General features: G+C 45.7%; 1 protein-coding gene across 6 annotated transcripts in view; it reads right to left on the bottom strand.

Moving 5' to 3' along the window:
- The window catches only part of LOC110491647 (liprin-alpha-3), a 40,560-nt gene extending 19,955 nt beyond the window's left edge, over positions 1–20,605 (bottom strand). For 3 of the 6 annotated variants that reach the window (XM_036946530.1, XM_036946531.1, XM_036946532.1), the window contains exons 1-17: positions 19,665–20,602; positions 17,356–17,457; positions 16,734–16,898; positions 16,493–16,567; positions 16,322–16,381; positions 15,984–16,112; positions 15,272–15,364; positions 14,370–14,422; positions 13,878–13,971; positions 13,441–13,575; positions 13,079–13,162; positions 12,655–12,786; positions 12,450–12,512; positions 9,520–9,623; positions 8,906–9,092; positions 8,193–8,386; positions 5,151–5,397 (exon numbers count right to left, since the gene is read on the bottom strand). In XM_036946530.1, coding sequence (XP_036802425.1) covers positions 5,151–5,397; positions 8,193–8,386; positions 8,906–9,092; positions 9,520–9,623; positions 12,450–12,512; positions 12,655–12,786; positions 13,079–13,162; positions 13,441–13,575; positions 13,878–13,971; positions 14,370–14,422; positions 15,272–15,364; positions 15,984–16,112; positions 16,322–16,381; positions 16,493–16,567; positions 16,734–16,898; positions 17,356–17,457; positions 19,665–19,997 — 2,250 coding nt within the window. In that variant the 5' untranslated portion in view covers positions 19,998–20,602. Of the gene's footprint in view, positions 1–5,150; positions 5,398–8,192; positions 8,387–8,905; positions 9,093–9,519; positions 9,624–12,449; positions 12,513–12,654; positions 12,787–13,078; positions 13,163–13,440; positions 13,576–13,877; positions 13,972–14,369; positions 14,423–15,271; positions 15,365–15,983; positions 16,113–16,321; positions 16,382–16,492; positions 16,568–16,733; positions 16,899–17,355; positions 17,458–19,664 lie in introns of all 6 variants that reach the window. The other 3 variants (XM_036946536.1, XM_036946535.1, XM_036946533.1) reach the window with 3 other exon arrangements.

Below are 20,605 nucleotides of genomic sequence, written 5' to 3'. Positions count from 1 at the left end.
TGAGATCATGTGACAGATCATGTGACACTTAGATTGCACACAGGTGGACTTTATTTAACAAATGATGTGACTTCTGAAAGTAATTGGTTGCACCAGATCTTATTTAGGGGCTTCATAGCAAAGGGATGAATATATATGCACACACCACTTTTCCGTTTTTCATTTTTTAGAATTTATTTAAACAAGTTATTTTTTCATTTGATTTCACCAATTTGGACTATTATGTGTATGTCCATTACATGAAATCCAAATAAAAATCTATTTAAATTATAGGTTGTAATTCAACAAAATAGGAAAAACACCAAGGGGATGAATACTTTTGCAAGGCACAGTATATATATTGTTATTATTATTATTTGGTATTTTTTACCCCTTTTTCATGATATACAATTGGTAGTTAAAGTCTTGTTGTCACATCTGCTCCTGCCACACCCCCTAGTGGACATCCAGTGTCTCATTGACCTGCTGCCATTCCCCCCAATTCCATCTCCCTCTCCCTTTCTCTCTGTGTGTGTGGTTGGAGACAGGTGTGCTGGAGTCAGAGCAGTTCCCCACCAGCTGCAACCCGTTCCATAATCAAGACCTCCACAAATACTCAGTCCTGCCACTTCCACTCTGCTAGATCATAATCTCTGCTCAGTCAGTATTATGCTTCTAGCCTTTTATGATTATTCAAGCTCCAGTTTCCCTGCTGTGCCTGTTTCCCTGCCGGACGCTGTTATCCTCTCACTGCAGTTTTGCCGCTCTGACTCTGGTACCCGTCTCCTCTCACCACCCTTCTACCCTGTTTTGGATTCAGCTCACCATCACTTCCTTGGATTTCACTTCGGACCTGTTAACCCTGTCTCAACCCAGCTCACTCCAACCTCAGCCTCCACATCTGCTTTCCTACAACCCACCCAAGCTTCGTCTGACCTGCACTCCTCTCTCCCTGTGTTGCAGTAAATATCTTGGTTCATTCATTCTTGTTTCCTGGTCTGAGTCTGCTCTTTGGTTCCCCTGTGCTGCTCCGCGTAACACTTGTCCCATCGCTGCAACTCCCGTACTGACTCAGGATAGGCGAATGTCGAGAGCAATGCATTCTCTGAAACACGACCCTACCAAGCTGCACTGCTTCTTGACACACTGCTCGCTTAACCCGGAAGCCAGCCGCACCAATGTGTCGGAGGAAACATCATCCAACTGGCGACCGAAGTCAGCTTGCAGGCGCCCGGACCACCACAAGGAGTTGCTAGAGCGTGTTAGGACAAACCCTCCCCTAACCTGGACGACGATGAGCCAATTGTGTGCCACCTCATGGGTTTCCCGGTCATGCCCGGCTGTGAATCAGCCTGGGATTGAACCCGGGGCTGTAGTGACGCTTCAAGCACTAGGCCCGAGGTACACACTTGTCTATATAAGGTCCCACAGTTGAAAGTGCATGTCAGAGAAAAAAACAAACCCTGAGGTCAAAGGAATTGTCCGTAGAGACAGGATTGTATCGAGGAACAGATCTGGAGAAAGGTACCACTTTTTTTTTGCTACATTGAATGTCCCCAAGAACACAGCGGCCTCCATCATTCTTAAATTTAAGTAGTTTGGAACCACCAACACTCTTCCTAGGGATGGCCGCCAGGCCAAATTGAGCAATGGAGAAGGGCCTTGGTCAGGCAGGTGACCAAGAACCTGATGGTCTTTCTGACAGAGCTCCAGAGTTCCTCTGTGGAGATGGGAGAATCTTCCAGAAGGACATCCTTCTCTGCAGCACTCCGCCAATCAGGCCTTTGTGATAGAATGGCCAGACGGAAGCAACTCCTTAGTAAAAGGCACATGACAGCCCGCTTGGACTTTGCCAAAAGGCACTTAAAGACTCTCAGACCATGAGAAACAAGATTCTCTGGTCTGATGAAACCAAGATAGAACTCTTTGCTTGTATGCCAAGCATCACATTTGGAGGAAACCTGGCACCATCCCTATGGTGAAGCATGGTTTTGAAGGCAGCATCATGCTGCGGCAGGGACTGGGAGACTAGTCAGGATCAAGGGAAAGTTGAACGGAGCAGAATTAAGAGAGATCCTAGAAAATCTGCTCCAGAGTGCTCAGATCCTCAGACTGGGGCGAAGGTTCACCTTCCAACAGGACAACGACCCTAAGCACACAGTCAAAACAACACAGGAATGGCTTTGGGACAAGTCTCTGAATGCCCTTGAGTGGCCCACCCAGAGTCCAGACTTGAACCCGATCTAACATCTCTGTAGAAACCTGAAAATATCTGTGCAGATCTGGCAGATCTTGAGAGGATCTGCAGAGAAGAATGGAAACTCCCCAAATACAGGTGTGCCAAGCATATAGCGCCATACAGAAGAAGACTCACGGGCTGTAATTGCTGCCAAAGGTACTTAAACAAAGTACTGAGTAAAGGGTCTGAATACTTATGAAAATGTAATATTTTGCAAAAAACGGTCAACGCAATAGTCCAGGTAGCCATTTGATTAACTGTTCAGCAGTCTTATGGCTTGGGGGTAGATGCTGTTCAGGTGCCTTTTTGTCCCAGACTTGGCGTTCCGCTAACGCTTGCCATGCAGTAGCAGAATGAACATTGTATGGCTTGGGTGGCTAAGGTCTTCGAACATTTTTGGGGCCTTCCTCTGAAACCACCTGGCATAGAGGTCCTGGATGGCAGGGAGCTCGACCCCAGTGTAGAGGTTTTAATGGGTCCCATTTCGAAATGGACCTGGGGCTTTCCCACTTGAACCCAATATGCATAAATTCGACCTGTTCCAAATGGACCCGAGGACATCCAGATCCATTCTGTATAGACGTCATTTGAATTCATTTTAATTACAGCTTCCATTGATTAGATATCCAACTTTTACCACACACGGAGGAAGGCTCTATGACTGTAGCCTATTACTGCTTTGATGACTCATGATTGGCCAACCACAAGCTACACGCGCCATGCTCCATTCTCGTGAAAAGCAAGAGTAGCAGCATAAATAATAACATTTCTCTCTCTCTCTACTGCAGCAGTCACATTTGGATCTGTATGGGCCCTTCCAGGCAAGTCAATTAAAATTACACATACCCGAGACCCGTAACAATCATATCAAATCCAATCCAGACCCGTGACATTATTTTGAATTCTGCATCTGGACCCACTCCATTACCAGTGGATCCGTGAAGACCTCTACCCCAGTGATGTACTGAGATGTCCGCAGCAACCTTTGTATCGCCTTGTGATTAAGGGCGGTGTCGTTTCCATACCAAGCGGTGATGCAGCCAGTCAAGATGCTCTCAATGGTGCATCTGTAAAACTTTTTGAGGGTCTGAGGGGACTGCCAAAAGGCGCTGTTGTGCATTTTTCATGACTGTGCTGGTGGGACAGGACCATGTTAAGTCCTTAGTGATATGGACACCGAGGAACTTGAAGCTCTCGACCCGCTCCACTAAAGCCCTGTTGACTTGGAAGGGGTGTGCTCACCCCTCTGTTTCCTGTAGTCCACAATCAGCTCGTTTGTCTTGTCGATGTTGAGGGAGAGGTTGTTGTCCTGGCACCACACTGCCAGGTCTCTGACCTTCTTCCTATAGGCTGTCTCATCGTCGACGGTGATCAGGCCTACTACCGTTGTGTCTTCAGAAAACTTGATGATGGTGTTGCAGGCATGCGTGGCCACACAGTCGTGGGTGAACAGGGAGTACAGGAGGTGTCTGGGATGATGGTGTTGATGTGACCAGCCTTTCAAAGCATTTCATGGTTACAGATGTGAGTGCTACAGGACAATAGTAATTTAGGTGGGTTGCCTTTGAGTTCTTAGGAACAGAGACAATGGTGGTCTGTTTGAAAGATGTTGGGATTACAGACTGGGACAAGGAGATGTTTTAAAAATGTCCGAGGAGACACTTCCCAGCTGGTCTGTGTATGCTCTGAGAATGAGCCCTGGTATTCCGTCTGGCCCAGCAGCCTTGCGAGTGTTAATCTGTTTAAAAGTCTTACACACATCTGCCAAGGAGAGAAAGATCACACAGTTGTCCGGTACAGCACGGGTGCTCATTCTTGGCTCAGTGTTGTTTGCCTCAAAGCGAGTATAGAAGGCATTCAGCTCGAATGGGAGGTTTGCGTCACTGGGCAACTCATGGCTGGATTTCCCTTTGTTGTCCACAATAGTCCGCAAACCCTTCCAGATCCGACAAGCATCTTAGCCAGTGTAGTAGGATTCTATCTTAGTCCTATATTGATTTTTTTTCCATGTTTGAGAGAGAGTGTTCATGTCTGTATATTGTTCCTTGAAAATGTATAGCTCTAGCATTTAGCCCGGCGAGGATACTGCCTGTAATTCATGGATTCTGGTTAGGATACGTATGTACGGTTGCTGTGGGGACAATGTCGTTGATGCACTTATTGATGAAGCCCGTGACTGATGTGGTAAACTCCTCAATGCTATCGGATGAATCCCTGAACATATTCCAGTCTGTGCTGAAGCCGTCTTGTAGCTTAGCATCTGATTCGTCGAACCACTTCTGTACTGAGAATGTCACTGGTACTTCCTGTTTGAGTTTTTGCTTGTAAACAGGCTTGTAAACAGGAAGCAGGAGGATGGAGTCATGGCCTGATTTTCCAAAGGGAGGTCAAGGGAGGGTCTTGTATGCTCGTTGAGTGCCTGCTTAGTGCCATTCTCATTTTGTGGTGGAATGTCGACAGCAGTGATGATTAGAGATGAAAACTCTCTTGGTAGATAAAAAGGTACGCAATTTACCATAAGGTATTCTAGTTCAGGTGAGCAAAAGCTTGAAGCAGCACACCAGTTGTTGTTTACAAGGAGGAACACCCCTCCCCCTTTGGTTTTGCCTGAGTCTGCTCTCTAGGAGCAACGAGGCATGGAGAAACACTTGAATTTTATGTCCATATCACCCGTCAGCCAAATTTCTGAAAAGGATAGAATATTGCAACTATTCACGTCCCATTGGTAGGAAACTCAAAAAACGAAGCTCATCCATCTTGTTCTCAAGTCGACCATCTCCGTCAGCACCATCTCAACCAGTTCTTATTGTAAACTGACATTATGATGTAATTTCAATTAGCCTTACCCGTTGGGTTGCCACAACCACGAAGACATACATTGAAATGCAAGATGCTTCCAATCACAGATAGCCACAGCCGTAAGGTACTGTACCTGTCTGTCTGATTCTCTGGCAGGGGAATGTGGCAGTTGGGGGGTGGAATGTCCAGAGCTGGGGGGTGAAGGGGAGGCCAGGGTGGAGGAGGTGAGGGAGGGGGTCATGTAGCCCCTCCCCACGCTGTCCCTGCCCCCACCCAGTGAGGAGGGGGGGAGAGGAGAGGAGTCCAGGGCCACGCTGCTCACCCGGCTCTCGATCTCCTCCGCCCTCAGCTCAGTGCTCTCCTTCTCCTCCTGGATCAGCCTGAGAGGAGATGGGGAAAGAGAGAGTAAAAGAGAAAGGGGAGGAAAGGAAAGGAAGAGAGATGAGACGGAGGAAGCAAGTGGAGGTCAGTGGAAAAGTAAGGAAAGGAGAAGCGAGAGGGAGACAACAGAGCGAGAGGAGTTAAGGAGAGGAGAGGGTACAAAAAGAGTGAACATAACTCACGTTTATCATTTTACTCCTAAACTGAGGATAGCCGCAATGAGATGAGGAATAAATGTTTGTGGTATCAAAATCAAATCAAATCAAATTGTATTTGTCACATGCGCCGAATACAACAGGTGTAACACCTTGCTGTGAAATGCTTACTTACAAGCCCTTAACCAACATTGCAGTTCAATATATAGAGGTAAGAAAATATTTACTAAATAAACCAAGTGAAAAAAAATTATAATAATCTAACCAAAAAGTAACAGAATAAAAATGACATAACAATAACGAGGCTATATACAGGGGGTACCGGTACCGAGTCAATGTGCGGGGGTACAGGTTAGTCGAGGTCATTTGTAAAGTTTTGTCGTGCCCTCTTCACAACTGTCTTGGTGTGTTTGGACCATGATAGTTCGTTGGTGATGTGGACACCTTAATAATATGCTTGTGGAATAAACCTCTGGATAGAGTAAAGCACAGGAGGTGTGAGTCTTTCTTTCTGTATCTGCGGTATTCACTCCTGGTTTGGACAAAGCAAAGGCAGAGGTCAATTTTAGATATGTGTTTTTGTATGTGGAATTGACCTCAGGATCACCCATTGAATGGGAACAGAAGATATTTCATATGTGGCAAAAGGGTTTTTATTGTGATTTGTATACAATGTGTTAAATCTCATGCTGTTAACCGGCCCCTTTGCTGTGTGAACCTAACTCATGTTAGGTTGCCTCTGATTATCTGAACGGGCGCACCTGCTTGGATCCCCTTGTAACGAGGGAAGGATACACCTTTCTCTCTCTCTCCTCCCGCACTCGTTACAGCATCAAACGCTACCGCAACAGCCACAGCCTGTTAGCTACCAGTCTAACAGAACCAGTGACGAAGCAAGCACGGACGAGAGGCAGACGGAAAGAAGCAGATGGAAAGAAGCAGATGGTGGGCACGTGTACCACGCTCACTGGGAGTTCGACAGGGTCCATCGACTACTGGGAATCTGGTGAGCTTGTCCAAACATTGTGTGTGTTGAAGTGTGGAGGCGAACATAATTGAGGAAGACGAGGCCAGGAATTGCTGTGGTAGCTTACTAGTAGATGGTGGTGGAATTACTGGTGTGTGTGTGTGCTTGTGTGTTCTTGACTAGTGGAGCGAGTTTGGGTTCTAGATTGAGTTATTATTGTAATTATGTCCCGTCGTTTTGGCACCCCCTATTTTGATTTGGTTTAGTCCTTCACTTCGCTATTGTTCCTGATGATTTAACATAGACTGACAGACAGAGTTATTCAGTGATTCAGACGTCAAACTGTCGCCAGTTCTGCCTTGCAGTTCTTATGAGAACGGATGTCGTCAGCCTATTTTTCAAAGTCGTTCGCAGAGAGGCAGGAGGGTGGGCAAGGAGATGGAAGATGAAGGAGTGGGGAGAAAGTGGAGGGCAAGGAGGTGGAAGATTGAGGAGGGAGGAGAAATTGGAGAAGAGTTTCCCAGGGTTGGGTGCAGATGCTTGAAATGTAGAGTGTTAGAAAGTGGCTTTAGCAGCGGATACAGAGGAAGAGAAGGTAGAGAGGAGGGAGTTGGGAGGATGATAGGTCCTTCGGAAGTTTAATTTTACTCCATTTCCACTCAGCTGCCCGAAGCCCTGTTCTGTAAGCACGCAGTGATGACCATCTGGGTAAGGGCTGAGTGGGTAGGGTTGGAGGAAATAAAGTCGTGATCAGAGATATGGGGGGGGGGGTTGCAGCGAGATCAGTAAGAGAACAGCTTCTAGTGAAGATGAGGTCAAGCGTATTGCCTGCCTTGTGAGTGAGAGGTGGCTGGAAAGGGTGAGGTCAAAAGAGGACAGGAGTGGAAAGAAATAAACTGAAGTGAGGCGTCGGGAGGTTAATGTCAACCAATGAGTGGTGAGCCATCATCGGGAAAGGAGCTTATCAAGGTGTCAATCTCATTGAGGAACTCTCCAAGGGCACCTGGTGGGCGATAGATGACAACAATGTTAAGCTTGAGTGGACAAGTGACAGTGACAGCATGGAATTCAAATGAGAGGATGGACAGATGAGAGAGCAAGAGAAAATCTCCACTTAGGAGAAATGAGTAGCCCTGTGCCACCACCCTGACGACCAGATGCCCTCGAACTATGAGAGAACACGTTGACGACGAGAGAGCAGCTGGAGTCGCAGTGTTCTCTGGGGAAACCCATGTCACAGTCGGGGACAAAAAGTGTCGGGACTGAAGGGCAATGTGGGCCGAGATGAACTCAGCCTTATTGGCCGTAGATCGGCAGTTCCAGACGCTACCAGCGACCCAGAATTCCATATGGGTTGTGCGGGTTGTGCGGGTGGGGAGACGTCTGTAAAAACCTGCAGGGCGAGGAGTGAACTGGGATGGGAATCAGACACATCCTTGCCAAAGCTACAAAATGAGATCATCAGAAAATAACTTGTTAAGATACTCAAGTGAGAGAGTAGTGTGATTGACTGGTTAGGCAGAGCTCCCCAGGCTCTGGTTTGAACCTGGAGTGGCGTACACTACCTTTCTTTACCGCCTCACAAATCTTCTTTGGTAGTTCTGAGGCATTTGTAGGTGTGTTAAGACCTCAAAACCCCATTATTCCTGTTGTGGTGTAGCTGAATACTTACTTGATCTCCTTGTTGATGGCCTCCAGTTGCTCCTGCAGCATGATGGCAAGGGTCTGCACGTCCGTCTGTCCACTGGGCGAGAGCAGCTCCGAGCCAAACAGGGTCTCCCTGTCGTCCTCATCATCTGAGCAGCCCCCCTCGACTCCCCCCTCGAACCCGGGACCTAGCATGTTGCCACTGTCCCACTCTCCATACTGTCGACAGACCGGGGAGGAGAGAGAGAGAAACAAGAGAGAGAGGAGGGAGAGAGGAGGGAGACAGAAAGAAAGGAAGTATGAAAGAATTAAGCGAAAGGGGAAAAAGTAGAGATGATTAAATGAAAGGTTGCCTCGTCATGTTTTTCCTACAGGCAGTCCAACATGACTTGGAATGCTGTTAGCTACTTTAATCCTTGCGTATAAAGTCACAGCACAAACAAAATGGCCCCCATGTGTAGGAGTGACAGGTCACTCAGTCAATCACAAATAATGAAAACACATTAGGCACCACCCAGGGAGCTAGCTTGGTTCTATACTGTACGTTGTGGGACAGGAGTTAGGAGTTGAAACCCTGATGAAGACAGCATAGCTGTCAAAACGTATATTTTTTGCATTGGAGCCATAAGTGTGCACCATTTATTTTCTTTTCTTTTCGCAGGTTGGCTATAGCCCTTACAGTATGGAACCAGGCCACTAGGGAGCTACAGTCCTGTAGGTAGTCAATGAGATCCTCACCTTGTTGCTGTCATCCCTGGGGGGAGCCCATCGGCCGCGGTGTGCCCTCCGGACCACCACGCCACTGGAGGAGCTGCCATAGCCGGCTGGGAGGGAGCCACCACCCTGGGGGTAACGGAGCTCTGAGGCACTCCCTGGAAGAGATCTTCGAAAAAGGGTGGAGGGAAGTGAGCTCACGTTGCTCGTCCTACAGAGTTTGTGAGATTTTATGAGATGAGAAAATAAAATTGCTTTATTCGTTATAGCACTTTTTTTTTTTTTAAATGTATTGCCGCCATTTCCTGAATAAAATTTACTTTTTGAATGAAAAAATATTTCAAATATTCAAACAAATTGAGTTATTGTGACATTTGATCCTTAATCACAACAATGGTTTATTCGTTACATTCACTACATTAGAAAAAAATCTAATTCTACATCAACTGACAGAAAGTGAGAATAACAACGTAAACTTAAAATCAACTCTTTGTACTGTTCGTCTCTTTGCTAAATATTTTTGAAAAAACATTTAGAAAGTCTATTTTACGAAGAGTAAAGTGTTAGTTTTCCCTCGAAAGATAGAACAAATGTGTTAATTAGATGCGTTTATTAAAAAAAAAAGTATTTATAAATACCCTTGAAGCTCCATTGTGGCTAACCTGGAATAGGAAGAGCCAGGCCTGCCCCTCAGTTGATCCAGCTCCAGCTGAATCCTCTCCAGCTCAGCTATGAGCTGGTCCTAGGAGAGAGAGACAGGAGCAGAGTACAGTACAGGATTACATAATATCACAGTAAAGAAAAGTTTCAACTTTTTTTTACATGCATCTATTGCCCTATTAAAAGAACACAACAAAGCCCGGATACAGAAGCAGGCAAGAATAACTAAAGAACAGACAGAACTAATTGATCACAAAAGTCTAGGTCTCAAAACACTGTTGTCAGTGCAGAGCAGTGTGACTGGTCTCCGGTTCTTGCAGCGAAACACATAAACCCTTGCGATGATAAAGAGGAAGTTGCATATCGAGACTAGGGAGTACTCAAAAAAATTAGGTGGTTCAACAAGGGTTCTTCGAAGATCCTCAACGTTCTTACTCCATTTCCACTCAACCTTAGGGTTCTTGGCACTGACGATTGCCCCCAAAAGGTTCTTCCATGAACCCCATAGGAGGCGGGGTTCCTCAAGGGACCTCCTTAGTTGGTGGGGGTTCTTGCAGGAAACTACAAGCTTTCCCAAGCTTTAAACATCCCAAGGAGCACTGTGCAAGCGATAATATTGAAATGGAAGCAGTATCAGACCACTGCAAATCTACCAAGACCTGGCCGTCCCTCTAAACTTTCAGCTCATACAAGGAGAAGACTGATCAGAGATGCAGCCAAGAGGCCCATGATCACTCTGGATGAACTGCAGAGATCTACAGCTGAGGTGGGAGACTCTGTCCATAGGACAACAATCAGTCGTATATTGCACAAATCTGGCCTTTATGGAAGAGTGGCAAGAAGAAAGCCATTTCTTAAAGATATCCATAAAAAGTGTTGTTTAAAGTTTGCCACAAGCCACCTGGGAGACACACAAAACATGTGGAAGAAGGTGCTCTGGTCAGATGAAACCAAAATTGAACTTTTTGGCAACAATGCAAAACGTTATGTTTGGCGTAAAAGCAACACAGCTCATCACCCTGAACACATCATCCCCACTGTCAAACATGGTGGTGGCAGCATCATGGTTTGGGCCTGCTTTTCTTCAGCAGGGACAGGGAAGATGGTTAAAATTGATGGGAAGATGGATGGAGCCAAATACAGGACCATTCTGGAAGAAAACCTGATGGAGTCTGCAAAAGACCTGAGACTGGGACAGAGATTTGTCTTCCAACAAGACAATGATCCAAAACATAAAGCAAAATCTACAATGGAATGGTTCAAAAATAAACATATCCAGGTGTTAGAATGGCCAAGTCAAAGTCCAGACCTGAATCCAATCGAGAATCTGTGGAAAGAACTGAAAACTGCTGTTCACAAATGCTCTCCATCCAACCTCACTGAGCTCGAGCTGTTTTGCAAGGAGGAATGGGAAAACATTTCAGTCTCTCGATGTGCAAAACTGATAGAGACATACCCCAAGCGACTTACAGCTGTAATCGCAGCAAAAGGTGGCGCTACAAAGTATTAACTTAAGGGGGCTGAATAATTTTGCACGCCCAATTTTTCAGTTTTTGATTTGTTAAAAAAGTTTGAAATATCCAATAAATGTCGTTCCACTTCATGATTGTGTCCCACTTGTTGTTGATTCTTCACAAAAAAATACAGTTTTATATCTTTATGTTTGAAGCCTGAAATGTGGCAAAAGGTCGCAAAGTTCAAGGGGGCCGAATACTTTCGCAAGGCACTGTAACTGCCCAACTGAAACATTTGGATTTGAAAGACAGCAGGTGCAGACACTCAACTAAAAAATGTTAAAGATCGCCTCAATTTAAGGTACGTTTTGTCCCTTGTATGATCTAAATTCATACTGTTTTATGATACCATTTATCTTTTCATATTTGTGCAAATCTTTCTAAAATGGACAGAATCCAGTGGATATCAATCAAGCAAAAAGGTATGAATATGTAGGCTATAACAATATGTTGAAGGCTAGCTGTGTTGGGTGGCTATCTGCTCACTTTTGTGTCTGTGTCTGCAGGTAGAAGAGGCGGCATACAAAGGTATGTCAATTGGTATTGGTACGTCATGCAGATCCCCTTTACCATCCTTCTCCCTTGCCTCTTCAATGAATATCCCCATCGGCCTTTACATTATGGACACGGTGTGGGTATGAAAACCATTATCAGAACAGTTTTCATCGTTCACATTCACCACAAACACCAAGGTACGAACGCTGTCGAGGGCATGTTTTGTTAATCTGTATAATTACAACATTTTTGGATTCACAGACTTCACCCTCCCTAAACCTCCGATGAATATAACAGGAAACCTGTTCGATCAACATGCACTGCAAATTCATTCTGGCTATGGATACGGAGAACATCAACACATTAGCATCAACACGCCAGATTAAATACCCATTGGACTTGGGGCTCTGCTGGGAGTTTACCTCATATTTCATATTTGAATTCCGCTTTGCCACTAAAATCAAAATAAACGCTGAGAACTAAAACATTGTGTTATTGTTGTGCGTATTGTTATTATTTATAATAACGGGGGGGGGGGGGGTAGTTCAAATATTAACCCCAAAAAGATTCCTCAAAAGGTTCATTGAGGATACATTAAAAGGAAGAACTTATAGGGGTTCCCCCCCACACAGTTTCAATTTGAACAACTCCCAAAGGATACTCCAGGAACCGTTTTCTTTTTAGAGTGAGCATAAACTACCTACCCTATTATTCCAAAAAGGGTTTGCAAAAGTCAGTGTATAGCCGTAAAAAGGCAGTCCAAAGTCTTCCTGACAGTTTTAAGTCGGTATAAAGTACAGCTGATGTGCTCATCACATGTATACACAGATGTAAATTACAGCAAAAACATACATAATTAAACCTAAACCGACTGGATACAATAAGGGGAAGACATGTACCTTGTTCGCTAGCAGATCATCTTGGATTTTCTTCATGTTTGCGAGCTCCTCTGACAGGGAATTCTAAATGAGGGGAGGAGTGATTGTGCCAAGTTGACTCATGTTTGCTGTTGATTACGTTGATTTAAAAAAAAAAAAAGACTTACTGAGCATTAATGGTAATTTTTGCTTAACTTAATAAATGGTTAACAAAGCTTTAGAGCACCTTCTCCTCGAGGGCAGCCATTCTCTCTTTGAGGTGAAGCTGCAGTCTTTCGTTGGACTCGGACAGTAGCTTGTCCACCGTGTCCGAGAGGCGTTTGTTGTGTTCGTCGTTCATTTTCTCTCTCTGCCTTGCCTGAAACGTAGACAAAAGGACACAGTCGGGGGGGGGGGTCAAGGTAGAAAACAGATGTGAAGGAGAAAAATAATAAAAAAAAGCAGAACCAACTGTTTGGTTTCGGGTAGCAATAAGAGTTCAAACAGTTCACAAAGACAGGATTTGGTTTCAACTGATTGGCCAAAACGGAGGGTACGGAACACAATGTAACACTTCACCACTTCTAGCCGGCATATTGCGCCGCAACTTGTCAGAATCCCGCATGAGACTTAGTAAAAGGCAAGTGGACAAACAAACAGAGCATTATTACCCTCTGCAACGCCTGATTTTTCTCTTCAAGTTGTGCCTCCATCTGTCGTAGTCGCTCCTCAAAGTTCCCATGGCGCTCCTCGGCCTATAAAAGAGAAGCGAGAGGAAGTGTCTGTACATGGGATCAAACATAAACTCAGACTAATACATTGAAAGATAGATTGGCTGCCAATAAGAGGACAACTCAGGTCATACAGACGGAGAGACGGAAACACGGGAGAAACACGGGAGACCGACAAAAACTGAAACAGAGACGGACGCGTTCAGGTAGAATGTGGAAAAGAGACGGATGGACAAATCAAACAGACAGTTCCGATCCACACTTGAAAACAGGATCAAGACCGCGAACGCACACGACAGTACCTTGTTGAGGGCAGCCACTCTCTGGGCGAGCTGGGCCTCGATCTCGGGCAGTGTCTCGGCCCTCTGCAGGGTCTGCTGGAGCTTCTGCTTGGCGTCATCCAGACGCTCCTGGAGCTGCCTGTTCTTCTCCTCACTCTGACAACACACAGGAAGAGAGGAGGGAAGAGAGCGGAGCTGTACTAAAATCCAAGTCTGAGTCCGAGGGCCGTTTTTCGGCACCCGGATTAAGCCTTGCCCTGGACTAACACACGCTTTCAATGGAGATTCTCCTTTCAGAATGATTTACCTGTCCAAGATACATCTAGATCCAGGAAATTGGCCATACGAATCAGGCTCTAAGTATTAAAAGACGTTACTCTGGATATAACCTATCCATTTGTACAGGGTTACTGTACATCTATGTAAGCCACGCTCGTAGTCGTTCGTTAACCAATTACCTGTCTGTGCAGTGACTCCTTGCTGGCCAGCTCATTCTCCAGCTTGTCTTTGACGTCATGTAGAGAGGTTGCTTCCCTCTGAGCACTGAGGTACCTGCAAACAACATGGACACATTGTTAGCAGGGGGGGGGGGGGTAATGCAGCATTGTAAACGCAAAAGCTATTTGGCACGAAAGGAACGTAAACGCTTTTCACCAATCTAAAGGCGCCTAAATGATGTTTAAGTGCATTTATGCTCCACTACATCCCTGACCATTAGTTATGAACTTCCACTCCTCACAGCATGGAGAGACACAAGCCAACTCTTGCAGTGCGCTGTGACAATTGAAAATACCCAAACAAGTGAGATGAAACGGCGAGATAAAGAGGTAAGCTGCGAGGTACAGGTGTTGGTGACACCTTGGTGACAACTTTTCCGATAACGAGGAAAACACCCGGTGGTTTGGCACCATAGTCCCGGGTGTTAGAAATGGTGTTAGAAAGAGGGTTACCTGCGCTCTAATGTAGTGATCCTCTCCTCCATATCCTCCCTTTGGCACAGAGCCTGAATGATGCAGAGACATAGCGAAGCATGTTTAAAACATCCAAAGAAACACATCAATTGTACAGGGCACACTGTACCACTCTGAACAGCATCAAATGGCAACCTAAACATCTAACAGGGGAATGTGCACATTCAGAATTGACTACTGATTGACTATTCATTATCACATGTGTTCCGTCATTGTATACGTGCACAGGTCCTCTTGTCTATCGTGTCACTTACGGTTCTTCTTTGGTTTTCTATCCAAGAGGTACAACTTTAGTATAGGTATCACAATATAGGCACGCATGTGTAATATAAGTAGCTAAATAGGCCTTTATTATGTATTATAGACCATTTACTATTAAAGGAGCAATCTGGGATTGGTACAGCCATTTGTTTGGACTTTGAAATGAATGGCCATGATGAATATGACTCATAAATGCCTCTTTTCCCCAAATTCATACTAGGCATTCCAATGCTCTGTGCTTTGAGATATTTGCTTTGGATGAACATAGTGGGATGGAACAGTCGCCCGCGGATCGCAAACTACTGCCCGCGGATCGCATCTGGCCCGCCAGCCAATTATTGTTATTTTGTTTTTTTGCGGGGGAAATTATTATTTTGTGTGAAATAAATGCTCCAGGCTACATTTGAACATCTAAAACTAAGTAGAGAGTTTGTAGAAATGATAATGGGCGTATTTACTTTGTAAATAACTTCCTTATTTCTGGCCTGCAAATCGATTTTGACAAAGAAACCCCCCCCCTCCCCTAGTAGAATTTCATAATCCCGATGTGGCCCTCTAGCCAAAAGGTTTGCCCACCCCTGATCTAAGGCCTTGGCCAAGAACAGATTGGCCTGACATACCTCCTTCACATCCCTCTGGAGCTTCTGATTGGCCTCCTCCGACTTCGTCACTTCCCTCCTGGCGGCTGCAAGCTGTTCCTCTATTTCCCCAACCTGACGTGACACGAGGAAGAGCAATACGATGGTTAAGGGACAATAAGGGACCGTAACAGAACAGAGGGCCTTCATGAGTGAAGACGTGAAGCACTGGTTTGGGCAGAGGCAGGTTTATGTTAGCTACATAGAAAAAGACTGTCATGCACTGTGTGGTTTTTGCAGAACAGATGCAATGCTATGACTGTCCACAAGAGGGAAGAGGAGAACTGGTTTTAACAATCTTCATACAACCCCCAACCCAAATCTATTTTTCTTTATCGCTCTTCTCTCTCTTTCACCCTTGTTCTCTCTCTCACGCTCTCTCACACACACACTATTCTTGGGAATGGTTCGTAACGGTATAGGCTAGATTATGGTTCATTATAAACTAGGCAATGCATACATGTAGGGCAGGCTACTCTGTCTCTCTCTCTCTCTCTCTCTCTCTCTCTCTCTCTCTCTCTCTCTCTCTCTCTCTCTCTCTCTCTCTCTCTCTCTCTCTCTCTCTCTCTCTCTCTCTCTCTCTCTCTCTCTCTCTCTCTCTCTCTCTCTCTCTCTCTCTCTCTCTCTCTCTCTCTCTCTCTCTCTCTCTCTCTCTCTCTCTCTCTCTCTCTCTCTCTCTCTCTCTCAAACCAACCTGTCGACACATAAGGGCCAATCTTTCTTTCAGCTGGGAGAGCTCGGCTCTCTGCCGCTCTATCTCCGTTTCTCTCTGTCTGTCGATCTCACCGTCGTCCAATCCAGAGGAGGGTCCATTGGGTAGGCGCTGTTGTCGCCGGGGAGATGGCATCGAGAAAGGAGAGCGATGGGGAACAAGATGAATTAGACCCATCATCAGACGGTTGACGATCAAAGAGACAGACTAAAGAAGAAAACGGCATCATAACGCCAATTATCTGCTAACGTGCTGCTGTTAACTTTAGGACACTAACAAACACAAACACTGGAAACGACGTGCATGAATCCCCCCCTTACGTCTTTCCCGCCGTCCAACCCTTGTTGTCGTCTTTTAATTTGGTCTCTTAAAGAGATCACCTGCAAGAGAGGTAAATGGTGAGCAAAATATATTGAATGCATTTTCTTATTATCGTGAAATGGAGCATTAACGTGCTCTAATAAAACATGTGTATCCCGTATGGCTTTTACCTCTTGAGCAGACGCTTGTAGTTGATCCTCCAAAAGGGTCACTCTCTCAAGGGCCACACGGAGTCGCTCTCGAACCTTATGGGCCGAAAAATAAGAAATGACTGAGAAACGCTGAGAAACGTGTTTGTATGGATCTTTTCCATCAAAGCAACAAACAAAAAAAAGCGACTGTTGAGAGAAAGCTACAGTAGCTGCTTATGAGTTGGGATGGAGACCCCAAAATGGCAGCCTGGTCGCCCACCTTCTCATCCAAAGCCTTGTGGTGCTCAAACAGGGACTTGAGGGCCTTGAGGACCTCCACTTCACTGGAGACCCCCGCCGGGGACTGGGCCTGCCTCTTCACCACCGTCATCCTCAGACTGCGCTCGTGACGAGACACAAGACACTCCAGGTGCTCTAGTAGCAACTGCGGGAGGAGAGAGAGATAAAGTGATTGAGGTAGAAGAAGAGAGAGAAAGAGAGAGAGAGAGAGGCAGAGGAGTAAGAGATGCAAGGATGGAGATGGAGAGAGAGGCAAAGTAAAAGGGGAGAAAGAGAAAGGAGAGGAAAAAGAAAGAAAAGGGAGGAGAGAGAAGGTAAGAGAGGCGGGGGAGGAGAGGGAGAGAGACAAGGAAAGGTGGCAGAAAGACCGAGTAAGATTGTTTAGAGGGAGCAGAGAGGGTTGGAAGAGCATAAGGTAGCAGAAAGAGAAGGGGGAGAAACACGTGGAGAAAAAAGGAGGGAAGGAGAAAATGTGAAGGTGAGTACTAGGGAGGAGAAGAACGAGTATTTCGAAGTCGATGCCACAACTATGATGTGTGAGAAAGAACAAACACAACTGCTGTGAGAGTGCTAGTCAGTAAAATGGCCGATAAACATCTTACACGTGTGTTGTTTCTCTCCGCCTTGAGCTCAGCAATCTCCTCTTCCCTCTCCAGTAGCTGCTCCCGGCAAACATTCAGCTCCTTAGTCAGCACAGCAAACTCCTGCACAGCCCCCAAGCAACATAACATTCATGAACAATATGGGTGACCTGTAACATGCTCACATGCACACAATCAATGTTGATGCAAAATGACAGGAAATATACTTTGACTTGCAAGGTGTGCAACCAACTCTGTTAACACTCACTCACTCACACACACACACACACACACACACACACGCACACACACGCGCGCACACACGCACTATCAGTCTCAGGCTCGTAACCTCCTCTGTGAACTGGCCTTCAAGGATTATGTCACTGTGTTACACAATGATACTGCACTGAAATGCAATGGAGAGGCGAGAGACACTCACAGCATTGACGTGTCACTTACAGTGCAAAACTGGAAACACACTGTCAACAACAGCATTGCCATCACAAGGTAATATAACATGCAACCATCAATTAATTAGTCCTTATGATCACAAGCCTTCCCGGTAAAAAAACATGATCTCAATTACTTGGAGGGGGAGAAAAACACCAACAACTTCAGCTTCATTTTGTAGGCACAAGGTTTAGAACCTTTGTTGTTGAGGCACAAGAACCACTTGACTACCTTTAGACTAGAGGACTGCAACGCAAAGCCACAGTAACAGTTGCATTCGAAATGCAAATCGGAGATAAGAGAAGGGGGAGTATACAGATGGTGACACAGTAGGACCGTTGGCGCTCGGCCTTCTGGGATTGGTCCTTGTTTGGGTTAAAGCTCTGAATTTCACTTGGCATCTCTTCTCATTTCTTTTTTCATTCCATCTCTCTCTTATTCTCGCTCTCTGACTGTATGGTCATTGGATAGGCCATGGGCTCCTTTCATTAGCACTCATATTGAAAGAGTAAACACACAAACTTACCCTTTATCACATGGTCCAAGTAGGTTGGCGTGTGCTACGTATACTGTACAGTTCACATACGTTTGTTTGTTTATTGTACGGAATGTGTGCTGTGTACTTACATATGAAACGTATTAGCTCCAATCTCAAATCACAGAACGGTGTTGGGGTACTGTTCCACAATCTAGTTTTCACAATAAGCTGTGTGTGTGCCCAGGTAAGGGATGGCTTAACAAAGATAAGTTTCATCGAACCTGATTTAAATCTGATCTTTTTGAGGGAGCATTTACCCACTGAAGAAGATTTAGCCCTCCACCTACGGTGGCCATGAAGGTCAATCTAATGAAAAATATGAATATAGTACTACTGTCTAATTCCCTATTAAGCTATTGCCAATAACTGTATGGTTATGACCGTGCTAAAAACAAAAAACAAAAAAATCCCTCACTCTGAGATGAACAATTGCTAAAAGAAAATGCTGAAACAACCAAGGGAGCAAAAAGACAAAAAGGGAACACAAGCACAAATCCTCTCCATGTGAAAGCGCAATACTAGTGTGGCTATTCTAAAAAGGCAGTAGTAGAATGAATTGATGTCCCTGTCTACAGCCTATAGTTATTTCTCTACGTGGTGGATGGAGCACACTGATCTGTCACTACAGGGACTTCTTTCGAGCCAGCTTGGCTCTGCAACTGACACATACACACGCACGTACGAACACACTCACACACACATGCGGTCGCACACACGCACGCACCACACACACGCACACACACAGCGCACACACAACGCACACACACACACACACATAAGAACACACACACACACACACACACACTTAGACATGCCCATCACACCCACATTGTCACATGAACATATACTGACAGTACCCACACTCATACACCGATGTACTATACACAACCCCCTGTACTAGGCCTGGGTGATATACTGTTTATACCGTATACCGGGATATTTCAAAATACTGACGGGGTTGGTGGGTGCGTGCTACGCCACTGCTTCTAACCATAAGTTAAGTATACCTATAAGCAATCGAAGATGTAATAAATGATATCCAGCTCAGGCCTCCAGCTATGCATTCGGTTTGCTAACTTGCTAGCTAAGTGGCTAGATGTCAAGATCAAGCTTCTTGGTTACAGCAGATACATTCAATCTCCTCCTAGATCAAGATCCCTAATGTTTTTATTTTTTATTTTTTTTAAAGTGCCCCTTGTGTGCAAATTCGGTAATACATGGTACAGAAACGATATGACGGTATGAAAATCTGGATATCGCCCAACTGTACCCCATACACACCCAAACACAACTGCACCACACACACACACACACACACACAAGCACACACACTATACTGTACCTGTGGCAGGGCGATGGACAGCTGTCTCGAGAGGGAGTCCTTCTCGTGGCCCAGCTCTCTGAGGCGTAGCTGGGCCGTCCCAAGGCTGTCTTGGGTCTCCCTCAGGCTCTCCAACAGCCTCTCCCTCTCGGTCAGCATGTTGACCATCAGGGATTCCAGGTTCCCTGTGCTGCCTCCCTCGTCACCCCCGCCCCTGGATTCCCCTCGGCCACCGTAGCCCCCTCCCCCCATGGCCCCACCAGGGCCTCCAATCCCAGCCCCAACCCCAGGAGAGGAGGGGCCTCCTCCTCGCCCGTCCTCCGAAATGGTGGGCATCACCTCACACATCATCATGAGACTGGAGAGAGTGTGGTGGGCTCCAGGAGAAAACGTCTATGTTAGGAGTGCTTGTTTACGCAAAAGCCCTGTGTGCAGGGGTTCCGTAGGTCAAAGTGCGTGTACGTGTGATTTGTGGACAGAATGTCAATCTGTTACCTCACTTGCATGCGAGCTTCTGTTTGAGCCTGTTATCTCATCACTGAGATGACAGTGTTAAAAAGAGAAATCGTTGCTTTTTTTCTTCGTCAAAAATAGCTTTCAACCAGTCGTGTTCAACGCTTCCTCTTCACTCTCTCTAATTTTATCTATTGCCTTACTTATTTTCTCCAAAACAACACCAACAAATAGGCCTAGTGGATTTTTCTCTCTCACAGCTTTTTCTTACTATGCAACAATCTGAGTTTTGTTTACCATGATGGAACTATGTGATCTTGAAGGACCAAAGCAGTAAGAAAGTATCTATGGGAAACTGGGCTGTGGTTTGAATCTAGGATTGGCTGAAGGTGAGGAAGGGGAGGGGCCGCAGGAGAGGAAGGCCCACCTTCCGACTCGGTCCACTGGTTGGGTCTTCACAGCACCGGGAGCAATAGCTGAAAGAAATTAAGATAAACGAAGTGTCACAC

This window comes from Oncorhynchus mykiss, chromosome 16, assembly GCF_013265735.2.
Source record: "Oncorhynchus mykiss isolate Arlee chromosome 16, USDA_OmykA_1.1, whole genome shotgun sequence".
Classification (NCBI taxonomy): domain Eukaryota; kingdom Metazoa; phylum Chordata; class Actinopteri; order Salmoniformes; family Salmonidae; genus Oncorhynchus; species Oncorhynchus mykiss.
This window is presented reverse-complemented; position numbering and strand designations above follow the sequence as displayed.